The 12,934-nt window shown below is 47.6% G+C and overlaps 1 protein-coding gene across 16 annotated transcripts in view; it reads left to right on the plus strand.

Annotated features, from left to right (window-relative positions):
* Ttc23 (tetratricopeptide repeat domain 23) overlaps window positions 1–9,453 on the plus strand; it is an 83,631-nt gene extending 74,178 nt beyond the window's left edge. For 9 of the 16 annotated variants that reach the window (XM_063262550.1, XM_017589157.3, XM_008759516.4 and 6 more), the window contains 3 exons: window positions 5,145–5,186; window positions 8,028–8,110; window positions 8,902–9,452. In XM_063262550.1, coding sequence (XP_063118620.1) covers window positions 5,145–5,186; window positions 8,028–8,110; window positions 8,902–9,016 — 240 coding nt within the window. In that variant the 3' untranslated portion in view covers window positions 9,017–9,452. Of the gene's footprint in view, window positions 1–5,144; window positions 5,187–8,027; window positions 8,111–8,901 lie in introns of those variants that run through there. The other 7 variants (XM_063262554.1, XM_039112733.2, XM_063262570.1 and 4 more) reach the window with 4 other exon arrangements.
* Window positions 9,454–12,934: the final 3,481 nt, after the last annotated feature.

Genomic DNA, 12,934 nt, shown 5'->3' on the forward strand with positions numbered 1-12,934 from the left:
GCTGCTGCTTTGACTGCTGCTCCTCCTTTCTCCTCCTCCTCCTCCTCCTCCTCTCCCTCCTCCCCTCCTCCTCCCTCTTCTCCTCTCCCTCTCCCTCCTTCACTTCTTTCACCTTTTTTGTTCTTATTGAAAATTATTGACATGTTTATTTATATAGTTTTAAAATATTACAATCTGTGTATTTTTAAGTTGCCTTATTTTCTGTGTGTGAATGTTTTGCTTGCATGTATACGTGTGCACACATGCATACGTGAGTACCCAGAGAGGCCAGAAGAGACTGTGCTATCCCCTGAACTGGAGTTACAGATAGCCGTGAGCTGCCATATGGGTGGTGGGAACTGAACCTTACTCCCAACCACTGGGCCGTCTCCCCAGCCTCTATTTTGTTAACGTGTTGTCTCCCTGTGTCTCTGGACACTCTAAAAGCGTTACTCAAACCTGCCCTGTCTCTGAAACCGGCCCAGGGTTGTTGTACTGCAAACAGTGGCTGCCGGAAGGATCGGATGTGGAGGAAGTCATGGGTTCAGGCAGGACAAGGCTGGCTTCCGACCGACTCAGGAAAAGCGGGCCCATCCCTGACCCTGTTCCCATAGTGCTGGCCGATGAACTGTTTCAGCTGATGTTTCCAGCTCCCCGAGTCCATCCTTCTCCCTGCCCGGCAACCATTTGCAAATGTACATGTGTTGCTGTATCTTAAAGTGTGTAGCACACTTCACATCTGTGCACATAAGGCTTCTAAAATCTTTCCTCTTAACATATCAAGGTTAGGCGTTGACATGAGAGCCAAGGCACGGTTCCTGGGCTTTTGAGTCATTTATCCTCTGCAGAGTGCTAATCTGGCATCAGATAAGGTGTAAAATGTGTGTTGATTGTTATCTGGGCGTGAGGTCCTGAGGTCAGATCCTAGCACCCAGGTAGAAGTACAGGTGACTTACGTACCTGTGGCCCCAGTTCTGGAGGGCGCTGCCTAATTTCCTGTCAGCTTGGCACAACTTAAGAGTCATTTGGGAAGAAAGAACATCAATTGAGAAAAAGCCCTCAACTAGGCTAGCCGGTGGGCAAGCCGGTATGCATTTCTTGATTGGTAATTGATGTGGGTGGGGCCACCACAAGGCTAGTGGCTCCGGGTGCTGTAAGACTGCAAACTGAGCAAGCCTTGGTGAGGAAGCCAGTAAGCAACACTCCCCCGTGGCCTCTGCATCAGTTCCTGCCTCCAGGTTCCTGCCCTTACTTCCCTGTAAGCTATTGAATAGGATAAACCCTTTCTTCCTCATGTTGCTCTTGGGTTAGTCAGTGTTTATCATAGCCTTAGAAACCCTAACTAAGATACAAAGACAGAATTGTTCCTTGGGGCTCTCTAACCAGCAATTCTAGACAGTCTTTAAATTCTGTGAGAGAAACCTATCCCAAAAAGTAAGTGGACCACCACTGAGGAAGATACCCAACATTGACATTTGGTCTTCACACATACATGCAACACATGTGCACCCCATCATTCACACAAAAACACATACAGCACAGACTCGGGGTGGGGAACAGTGACCACAGGTCCTCACCATTAGAGTGGCTTAAAGCATTTCCCTCTCTCTGGCTCTGTTTTTCATTTCACACGGGGAAAATACTGCTAATTGCATGACAAGCTCGGCCTGGACCCTTGCCAGGAGTGATAAATTTGTCTTTCTCAATCTCCTATGATGGGGTCACGTAACTCGTCACTGAAATGACTCCTTAGTTGAAGTCTTGGCTGCTCTGCCTGTGTTTATAGAGCGTCCATTTCCATCAGCACTTTCACTATCTGAATTCCCCATAGAAATGGTGATGGAATTCCCACACCCTTAGCCAGAGGGCAAGGGGTGATGGGAGGCACCAGGGATACCATCGGTCCAGTTCACTTTTGCAGCAGCGCCACTGGGGCGAGGATGTCCCTGAGCAGCAGCTGTCAGTTTGCAGAGACTCCTCCCAAATACATTTGTGTGTGTGTGTGTGTGTGTGTGTGTGTGTGTGTGTGTGTGTGTGTGTGTGTGTGAGTGTGTGAGTGTGTGAGTGTTTGCGAATGTGAGGGCTTTGTTTGTCTGTTCTAAAGCCAGCATGGAGAGCAGCTAGCTATTACATCACAGATGCCCGTAAGCCACCTCCCGTCCTTACTGGGAAGGATGTTAGTGCAAATCACAGAGGTTGGAGCACAGATAACGCAGGCAACAGGCCAATGACTCCATCTATTAGCTTCCTGGGCCCTTAGAAAAGTCAGCGTCCGGGCATGAGACTATCTCTTCTCTGGGTCACTCCTGGGAGAAAGCACCACATAGTGAAGAAGCGTCATCCTACCCCTGAACTCCCCTGAGGAGAAGGTCTGAGGGCCTCCAACACTACTCACAGCCCCTCCTCAGCGGAGGGTTCAGCACCCGCAGGTCACCGAGCCAACCGCATCTTAAAGCACCACGTAAAGGACAGGAGAGTGGGCTCCGTTGGTAAAGGGCTGGCTGTGCAAGCCTGAGAGCCGGAGTTCAGATCCCCTTTACTCACCTGAAACTCTAGGTGTGGTGGTGCTCACCTGTGATCCCAACCCCAGGGAGGCAGAGATGGGAGTGTCCTGGGAAATCACTGGGTAGATATTCTATAAATGACTCAGAAATGTGTGATTGAGCATGATAGAGGAAGGCGTGTGACATCAGCCTGTGGGCCTCACACGGGTGCACACATGCATGTGCACACCCTTAGTCTTACCCTCTCGGGCATGCATGCACACAGACACACACACACACACACACACACACACACACACACACACACGCACGTGAGCTCCATATAAGAACTTTCTCTAACTTGACTGCTTGTTCAGTTAATTGATCGTCCATTCGTTTACGTACATGCCAGAGACCGGTAGGCCCAGATGAGCAACACGGCCTTGGTCCCTTTGGAGACTGCGGCGGGTAGGAAAGGCAGACATTCCCTGCATCTCTGGCCAGGGAAGAAGAGCTCCCTGTCTGCTATTTGAGGAAGAACAGATACAGCCCAGGTTGTGACACTCTTGCAGCCCATGCATTGAAAAACTAGAGAGGAGCAGAAACACAATGGCTTTTGAGAATTCCACCGGATACTTCCAATGTCAGCTTACTCTTTAAAAACTGAGAAATGCCTTTTGGTAGCTGGTTTAGAGAGGGGTACATTGCTATGGTAGAGCACAGGGTACCTTTATTCCGGTGGAGAGTGCCCCAAGACTGGGGCTGGAAGGCCCCTTACATGGCTCAGCCAGGCTCTCCAGTGCTTGCTCCAGCAGCTTCAATTAACATTTATTGACTTTGACTCTGTCATTGTGTCTGTTTCTAACACAAGAATCAAAACACCACAGTGATTTCACACACACGCAGGCACACACACACACACAAATGTTTAAGCAAATTCAGCTAAGTGAAGCAGAACATTGAATAATTCAATTTATATTCCTAAGACAAATATACAGCTATTAAAACAGTTTGTAGTATTAGTGATAATAGGTTGCTCTGCTCTTTTAAAAAGGTATTCGGTACACAGCCGGAGTGTAACCCCAGTGGGCTTTGCCCTGAGCTGTCACTTCTTTCTTTTTCCCCACTCACCACCCCTCCCCTCTGTTTCACTTCTTTAGCAGCAGTTCTGAGAATATCCATGGGGCTGTGTCTCAGCCAGTAGAGCATCTGTCCAGCACCCCCAGCACCACATAAAGTGGACATGGGGGCTGCCCTGTGATCTTAGAACTCAGAAGGTAAAGACAAGAGGATCGGAAGTTTAAGGTCATCCTTTGCTACCCAGCCAGTTCAGAGCCACCCTGGGGTAAAGATGACATTGACTTGGGAGAAAGGAAGGAAGGACGGATGGACGGACAGAAGGAAGGAAAGATGGACAGATGGAAGGAAGGGAGGGAGGGAGGAAGGAAGGAAGGAAGGACAGACGGACGGAAGGAAGGAGTGAGTTAGCTGTCAAGGGACAGTCTGCTGAGACCCCTCATAGCAGAGGATAGCTCTCCCTGCGTGAGGTCACGTTCCTTAGACGCCTCAGATTTGTGCTGTCAGTAAGGATTTCTACAGAAGGATAACCTTAGTTTCATAAAGCTGTTTCCAGAACTTTGTTTTAAAACTTATTTTTCAAAAAGGATGACTTTCGCCATTGCTGTCAGTAAATATGAGACCTGAAATGTCACTGTTCTATTAGGGCATAGAGTTTAAAGATGACTTTTATCTTTAAAAGGTTATAATTGGGGAAAATTTGGGAAATAGAAAACAATATGAAGAAAACCTGGAAGCTCCCCCATTTTTCTTCAACTTAAAACTATTTTAAATTCTATTGTAGTGTTTTTTAATATATAAATTATACTTCTATATATGAAATATGGGTTCTTTTTAAAGAAAAATATAGTCTCTTATATTAATGCTTTTATTTCTTTTCAAATGCATTAGGTCATTTTGTTTTAGTTACCTTTTACTATATTATATTAGCATTTTACTTTTTTATTTTTTATTTTTGAAATGGCCTCATATAGCCCAGGCTGGCACAAACCTTGTGTGTAGCCAAGGATGACCCTGACTTCTAGTTCTCCTGCAGTTCTGGGATTGCAGGTGTGCACCGCCACACTCAGTTCCTGTGGTGCTGAGGCTTGAACCCGGGGCTCCATTCATGGCAAACAAGCACTCTACCAGCTGAGCCGTCACCAGTCCACGCTGGATGGTCAGACTTTCAAGGTTATCCTCCCTACAGAGGGATTTTGAGGCTAACATAGGATGTTAAAAATAGAAAAAACATCTAAGTATCGATGGCCAGTTTTACTGCCTGGATTTCTGCCCTGCTCGTTGAGTGCTGGAATCAGTAAGATCAGGCTAAGGAGTGGCCACCCCTCTCCCACCTGACCGCCCTTTGCTTCTCTTCAGAAGGAATTGTAAGCAAATGTCTTTTGTGAGGATGGGGTGGGAGATCTGTCTCTATCCACAAGAGGAGCATCTTGAGGGAGGGACCTAAAGGACTTGTTTATTGGACAGAGTCCCACCTCCCCCGCTCCCCCTCCCCCTCACTAACTGAATAATGCCAGAGAAAAAGAGAGGCAGAAGGCTTAGCAGGAAGGGACTGTAGTGCAGCCTGGGAATTTGCAACTATTTACCCAATTGTCTCTTCCCTAGGGAATTAGGGGCCAGGGAGAAGACACTTCAATCACCAAAGAGGTAGGATGGAAATCTCCCCCATGTTGTGCAGCTTCTAGAAGCCATCTGTTAATCCGAATGAACTGAGACCTCATCAGACTGTCTCAAAGACATTATAATACCGTCAGTAAAATGCTAGCACTACAGGGAATGAATTAACACCAAGCCCTGCTGACTTCAGCTGGTGTCAAAATGAGATGCACTGGGGCACTATATACCCAGGGGAGTTTGGGTGGGTTCAAAATTAGACCTGCTCTCTTAAACCCAGGGGAGGCACTCCTGTTCAGGAAGGAGTAAAAGGGATTAGGTTCCAGTAGGAAGATCGAGATGGAGAGGGAGAGGCCTCTGGCTGTCCGCCATGCTTGCCCCCTTGGCTCACTCACTGCCTGCTCCTCTCCCTGCCCTGCTGGGTGGAGTAAGCAGGCTGAGACCAATTTAGGCTGATGATGCCTCCCACGCTGAGGACTGTCAAAAGCATGTCCCATCCCTTCCCTCAAAACAGTGGCTCTTCCTCAAAGTTCTTAAGTTGTAAGGTCATGTGGTGTATCTGTGGGTTAAAGTAACCCTGGAAAAGTCCCCAGAAAGAGAGACATCTTACTGAGGCACTTATGGGGATGTAGAAAGACCAAGGCCTGTTGCATGGAGACGAGAGCCTGCGTTAGCAGAATTGAATTATGGACCAAATGAAATCAGAGAGAGATCCTGCTGCTTCTTCATGCAGTTAACTCAACCAAGAGACACGCTACAGGATTTCTGTTGTTTAAAAAATAAAGTCCTATCACACTCATACCAGTCATTTCTGCCCTCCACAGGACCAGAGGCACATTCTCAGCCCCCACTTAGGCAGCCTTGAGATCCTCCATGACTTCTAAAGACAAAGCATTTGGGCCGTGTGCATCTTTATTTTCTTAAAGACCTAAGATCGGTCGGCAGATGCAAACAACACGTGCCCCCCAGGCCCGCATCCCTTTCTTTCTGACTCAAGCAGCATAACCAGAGAGAAAACATTAGTCTTTAAAATATGTTAAGGAATAGTTCGGCTCTGCAGGAAAATGTTTGTAACTTGAAACAGATGCCTTTGGCCTCACTATCCAAAGTCAGAAACAAAAGTGAGCCACCCAGGTGAAGCCCCTCTAACTGTCTTGAATTTGACGTTGCCCCAGGCTTGCATTTGGTTTTTATTGTCCCAAGCCTCACCTGAAGCTCCCTGTGATCATACATTTATGCAATTTCTTTTTTAACTTTAAATTATAATGTGTTGTTCTACTTTAGTATACTTGCTATTTTTACTATGTATATAGAAATATTATTGTTGGGGCTGGAGAGATGGCTCAGAGGTTAAGAGCACCGACTGCTCTTCCAGAGGTCATGAGTTCAATTCCCAGCAACCACATGGTGGCTCACAACCATCTGTAATGGAATCTTCTTCTGGTGTGTCTGAAGACAGTGACAGTGTACTCAGATATGTAAAGAAAATAAATATTTTAAAAAATATTTTAAAAAAGAAATATTATTGTTTTTATTTTTCTTTTTATTAACAATAGATTTTTTTTCTCACATAATATATCTTGGTTACAGTTTTCCCTTCTTCTAATCTTCCCAGTTCTTCCCCACCTCCCCTCCCACCAAGAACCACTCCCTTTCCGTCTCTCTTTAGAAAACAGACGTATCGCTCTTAACTCTTACTTAAACTTTATTAAACATTGCTGATGACTCTATAGAATGTCACACAAACTTAAATACCCACCATCAACAGACGAAACTGTAGAATGGCTCATCTTATTCCCTCTTTGGCATCCTCTTGATAGCATCAGAGGAGAATTTTTCCATTTTTAACAAAGTTGTGCATCTCCTGTTATTGGTGAGGCAGAGCCTCTCACTGGCCAGTTTTCTTTCAGCTCTTTGAATGACTGTCTGCTTTGGACTGTTCTTGTACCGGGAGGTTGGAGGTCGTTGCCATTACTGGTCATTACCTCTGAGGCGTTCCTAATGTGCTCTGAATGCTAGCTCTTGGGAAGAGACACCACAGACACCTCCCTCACCCTGTAGTCTTTGCTTATGGTTAAACTTCACTACTAAGCCATTGGTCATTTCCATACGGCTGGCTACATTTCTCCAGCAGTTTGGTTGTGGGGAGCCTGACTCAAGAAATAAGTTTCCCGGCTCCGGCCCAGAAGGCTGCCCCTGAACCTTTTCATAGGAGAGCCCCAAGTTCTGCGCTTCACATTTAATTCCTTCAATGTTTTGGGATTAATCTGTTCTGTTTGGTAGGAGCTAAATTCCGTTCTCTCTCATTTGTAAAAGCGTGGTCCTAAGGCCGTCTATTGAGCAGTGCATCACTGGCCCTCTGAGGACAGTCCGTTAGCAATCAAGTACGGAGGTCCTGGCCTTTCCCAGTGGTCTACTTGACACCCCAGCGTGAAAGACGCTGTCTTCATCACTATAGCTCTACCGGTGGTCATCAAAGCAGATTCCTACTTTGCCCACTTTAAGTATTTCTTTAATCTTTACCCTTCCCTCAACTTTGTTCTGACTTGGAATAAACAACAAAATGCCAAAACTGAAGCAAAAGAAGGAAATTAAACAAAAGCCAGGCAACAATACACTTGCCTTACTTTTTAAAAATACTACTTTTAAACACATGCCTGCACACGGAGGGTTTATGAACTCATGTTCAAATTGTACATTTGTGTACTGGATCCCTAAGAACATCCAACTTAAAGGTCAGAGTGTCCCTAGAGAACCCCCTGAGGGCACCACAGCCTGGCTCTAAGAACGAAGCACTCTGTCTCTACTTCAAGGGAGACTTTGTTTGCCCGTGACATTTCTGTGACCTCATGATGATTCATTGGTGTTCTACAGTGTGTCCAGATTGAGACGTTCTTGTATGGATCACAGGACAAGAAGACCATGGCCACCCAGCAAACCATAGACACGCTGTCCAAGTGAGTCGCTTCCTTTATGTTTTCTCTGGAAATGCCTCCACCATTCTGAACCTGAGGCTGGCACTAGAAGGTTCTGTAGGAGTTTCATTGTCTTCCCATAACTTACATAGTTAAGTGTAAGAATAGGTGCTCTGAGAAGCCAGCTACAAACAGTCCTTGGCCTAATATTAGAAAGGTATTTATTCTTTAATAATGTTGAAATACTCTGGCTTTCGTCTTCCCATAGGCCAGCCCCTGCAAGTTAACACACTTGCTGGAGAAGGAAGGCCTTGACTCTAGAGCTCTGCCTTGGGCTTTCCTCTTGTGAGTGGATGTCAGAGTGTCTCAACTGTACCTTGAAGACTGGCCCTAATGTCTTTCCTCAGCAGAAAGCCTGGCACTACCTGGGGAGGGCCCCCGTTTCACAGAGCGGGTATTTCCCAAGAGCTCATGAGCTCAGGGTTAAGTCCAGGTCAGGAAATTACAAGCAGTGGCTTTCACCAGAGGCACAGACCCACCAGAAAGGGGACTAAACCTTTCAGGGCAGTGTAGGTGGCCCAACAGAGCCTCCCGTCAGAACCTGACAGTCTTCTCCACTCTCATCCCACCGATAACCTACCTAAGACCTGACTTGCCTCAGCTCGGCGAGCATGGCTACAAGGCGTTAAAAGAGGAGACATATACCTTGTGTTTAATGTTCCTGTGCCCAGGTTCTTCTCTCATCGGCATCCCCTCTTGAGGCCTCTTCCCAGCAGCAAAGGCTGGTGGGAAGTGGGATGCTCTGAGCTCACCCGTCTCCTTTCTGTCTACAGGATCTCCGAGACTCCCGTGAAGTCAAAGCAATCACTGAAAGCCAAGACAGCGTTCTGCACCAGTGTCCCCCAGTACGTGACGCCAGGGAAGGCCAGGCACAGTGCGGCAGAATGATGCCCCCATGTGCCGCCCCCCAAAAAAAGCTCTGAGAAAGAGCTTTTTGGCATTGCTTTTAGGATGCTAAGCAAACCTCTCTCCAGCCAGAAGGTGGAGTTTAGCAGTCACTGCAGAGTTTTAAGGCTGTTTGCTTCAGAATGCAATGGCAGTGCCATGAATCTCCCACATCCCAACTGTGAACGCCCTTCGGGTGGTTCCGAGCTTTGGTTATTTTCTATCACCAAGGAGATTTCCCCCTATCATCTCTGTATGGCTCAAACACTCTTCTGAAGTTGGAGCTTCTCCACAGGAGAGGAGACCCACCCAACGCCGGGCAGGGCTCCTGCTCAATCCAGAGCCACATCTGGGGCAGTGAGACCCTGCACAAAGCCTTCCTTATAGGAAATTAATAGTAACTAAGAAGAAAATACCAATAAAGAGAAACTTGTTCTGGTGTCGGTTTATGTGCTTCATTTTAATGAAGACTGGAACTGGCAGTGTGGCTCCACGACAAGAGTGCTTGCCTGGGCTCCATGACACCCGTTATGGTTTAAATTGGAAATGCCCCTCATAGGCTCATGTATTTGAACACTTGGTCCCCATTGCTGGGAGGCCTTGAGGTAGGAGTCTAGTTGAGTGAACTGGGTCACCAGAGGTGAGCCTCGAGGTTTCTTAGCCTTAGTCCCATTTTCTATCTACTCTCTGCTTCCTGATGGCAGACTCGGGGTGACTAGCTGCCTAGTGCCCCTGCCACCTGCCTTCCCCACCATTATGTATATGTAAATATTCACACGTGCATACACACACACACACACACACACACACACACACACACACACACACGCATGCATACGCTCCTACCTGCCTTCCATCTAAAAGCCAAAATAAACCCTTTCTTCTTATTGGTTGTTTGAGCAACCAACATTATTTTTCTTATTGTAGGGATGAAAAGAACAGCATGGAATTCGGGAACTGGAATAGGCCACGACCGTGGTAGGGCTGACTGAGAGTCTTGGGTGTCTGGAATTGCTTTGCAGGGATGATATTGAAGGTTGTGGAAGTATGGGCAGGGGAGCCCCTCAAAAGCTAACAGCAGATCTTAGTAGAGCATCCTGGTGGGGTGTGGAGGTATCTAAAAGACCAGAATGCTAAGACAAATCCTGACAGCGGAGAACAAGGACTCTGTTAGGACCTGGGCTAAAGGCCATTTGCCCTCCATTATGACAAAGAATCTGTTCTCACTCTGTCCTGTGCCCCTTGCCCCTATAAAGAGAAATCTAGTGTCCTTTCTGCCCTGGGACAAAGGAGTGCTGCCCTGAGGGCAGAACCCACCCACTGAAGGCTCCCATTCTGGAAAGCACAAATGTACTTGAAAGTTGTTCAGTGAGCCTGGACTGAGAATGCACGAGTCCCTGCTTGGAAATGAACACCGGAAATAGCCGTGCGACTGTGGTCCAAGTGCACCAGACAGATTATATCTCAAGGTGGCAGCGGGACAAAACGACATTATCCACACGGCACTGATTGCGCAGACATGCAAAGCTCATGTGTATGTGTGTGTCGGGGGCAGGGGCCAACGGAAGTTGGCGCCAAGGTTCTGAAAGGTGCTGAGGCCATGGCGTGAAGCTGTAACAGTGAAGCCCAAGCTATGATGGAGACCTCAAGATGCTGGAGATGCCGGGACCACACCCGAAGGGTCAGCTGTACTGTGAGCCTCAGGCACGGAGAGCTGAAGGGTTTGGTGTTTGCCCTGCTGGGTTTTGATCTTACTTCGGTCTGACCTTCCCTTGTTTTAGCCTGATTCCTTCCTTTTGGAGTGGGAAAACCGACTCTGTGCTACTGATGTTGGAAGTATGAATTCCTCCTTGGACCAAAATACATGTTGCTTTATGAAATGGCCATGGGCCTATGGAGGCAGGGGTGAAATGCTATGGTTTGATTGTGAAATGTCCCCTACAGAGTTGTGTGTTTGAATATTTTGTCCCAGGTTAGAGTGGGCCTTGAAGTGATGCCCAGCCAGAGGAAGTGGGTCAGTGTGGGTGGGGCTTGAAGTTTCACTGCCCCACCCCACCCCACATCCCTTCTACAATTTGCTTCCTGACTATGGATGCAGTATGACCAGCCACCTCGAATTACTGTTGATCTGCCCTCACTGCCATGATGGGCTGTATCCCCTCAAACCATAAGCCAGAACAGGCCCTTCTGTCTTGTTTCCTGTCAGGTATTTGGTCACAATCATGAAAAAAAAATCATTAATTCGAGGCCCTCAGTTTGACCTCCAGAACTGTGAACAAATAAAATGAAGACCACGCCAAGGGAGACTGGAGCCTGAAAGGGTGTGTATGTGAAGGCGTCTCTCTCTGTTAATGTACCCAGTCACAGTTTTCTGAGCACCTAGTAAACTACTGGGCCTGTGTGAGAAGACTGAGGCTGAAGCAGCAAACGCAGCTCACATAGTCTCATGCTCTCATACTTGTCCTGCAATGCATCGCCGGCCCTTGTGGAGTGGCTTGGGAGGAGGACCCTGGCTCGCCACTTCCTTGTCTCTCATGGTTGCTATCCTAGGCAGGACAGGCAGCTGCTACTAGAGCTTGCATACCCTCTAGTGTCACATCCAGAGTGGCCTTCATTCTTCTCAGGGAACACCACAGTTGGGTGAGGTTGGCAAAACTAAGCGGTAAGCTTGAGCTCTCTTTCCCCTAACTATAGAGAGATCGGTGCTCGAGACAAGGTACATAGAGCACCCAGGGGATAGCGGCTGCTGGCCCAGTAAGGGCTGTCCCTTCTTCCCCTCTTCCTCTTATCCCATGGCTCCTGCCAGTGAGACCACGGGCCATTGCTAAGAGCACGATAGGGCTGCAGTACAACCCGTTTGTGTCACGTCCATTTGTTCAGCGTGACCCTTCAAGAACTGAAGGAGAAAATAAGCATGATAGGGTGGTGGCAGGGCCCTTCTCTCCTCAGGAGTGCAAACCATCTCTGCTTATGCCTCTTCTCCCAGACTCAGGGCTGTGGGGTGGCAGGGAGGTACATAATTATCTGTGGCCACTGAAGAGTATGCTGTCTAACTGAAGACTCGTTCCAACGTAGCTAGTGGGAAACAAATCTTAAAAACAGAGGCTGCCAGAGGTTTCCTCGTCCCTGAAATCTTACGTCTGAAGACCTAGACCCCAGTGACATGTGGAGATAGGTTCTTTGAAGGATGATTGGATCACGGGAGCAGCGGGTGGAGAGCACTGGTTGGTGGGCTCAATGTCCTTGTAAAGAAGAGAACCAAGAGAAAACATCTCTCTACCCCCTGAAGACAGCAGTAAGGTGACTGACTGCCTACCGGAATCGAATCTAGAGCATACTTGGCTTGTCTTCTCCGACCTCCAGACCCCAGAAATAAAACTTTGCTGCCAAAGCCACCCAGCAGCACACTCAAAGACACACGAGCTTCTGGGAAAACGGTTTAGAATCACGGAAAATAAACTCCTCTTTAAATGTTAGCTCCTGCCCCAAGAAGGGTGAGTCACCAGCATACAGAGTGGAGGTTTGGGCTTTGTTCTGTTTTTGTCAACTCAGCACAGGGAGGATCATCTGGAGGAAGGACTCTCAGCTGAGAAGATGCCTCTGTCAGTTGATCTGCACAAATGTCTCTAGGGGGATTTCCTTGATTAATAATTAATGTGGGTGGTGCCACCCCAGGTAGCTATAAGGAATGTCCCGGAAGGTATTGAACATGAGGAAGGTGGCTGAACATGAGCCAGAGAGCAAGCTGGTTAGCAGTCCTCCTCCACAGATCTCGGCTTCAGCTCCTGCCTCCAGGTTCCTGCCCTGCTTCAGTTCCTGCTTTGACTTCCCTTGGTGATGCACTATGACCTTTTCCTCCTGGGTCGCTTCCGGTCATTGTTTTATCACAGCCACAGAAAAGTAACCAATGTAATAAGTGTC

Source organism: Rattus norvegicus, chromosome 1 (assembly GCF_036323735.1).
Source record: "Rattus norvegicus strain BN/NHsdMcwi chromosome 1, GRCr8, whole genome shotgun sequence".
Taxonomy (NCBI): domain Eukaryota; kingdom Metazoa; phylum Chordata; class Mammalia; order Rodentia; family Muridae; genus Rattus; species Rattus norvegicus.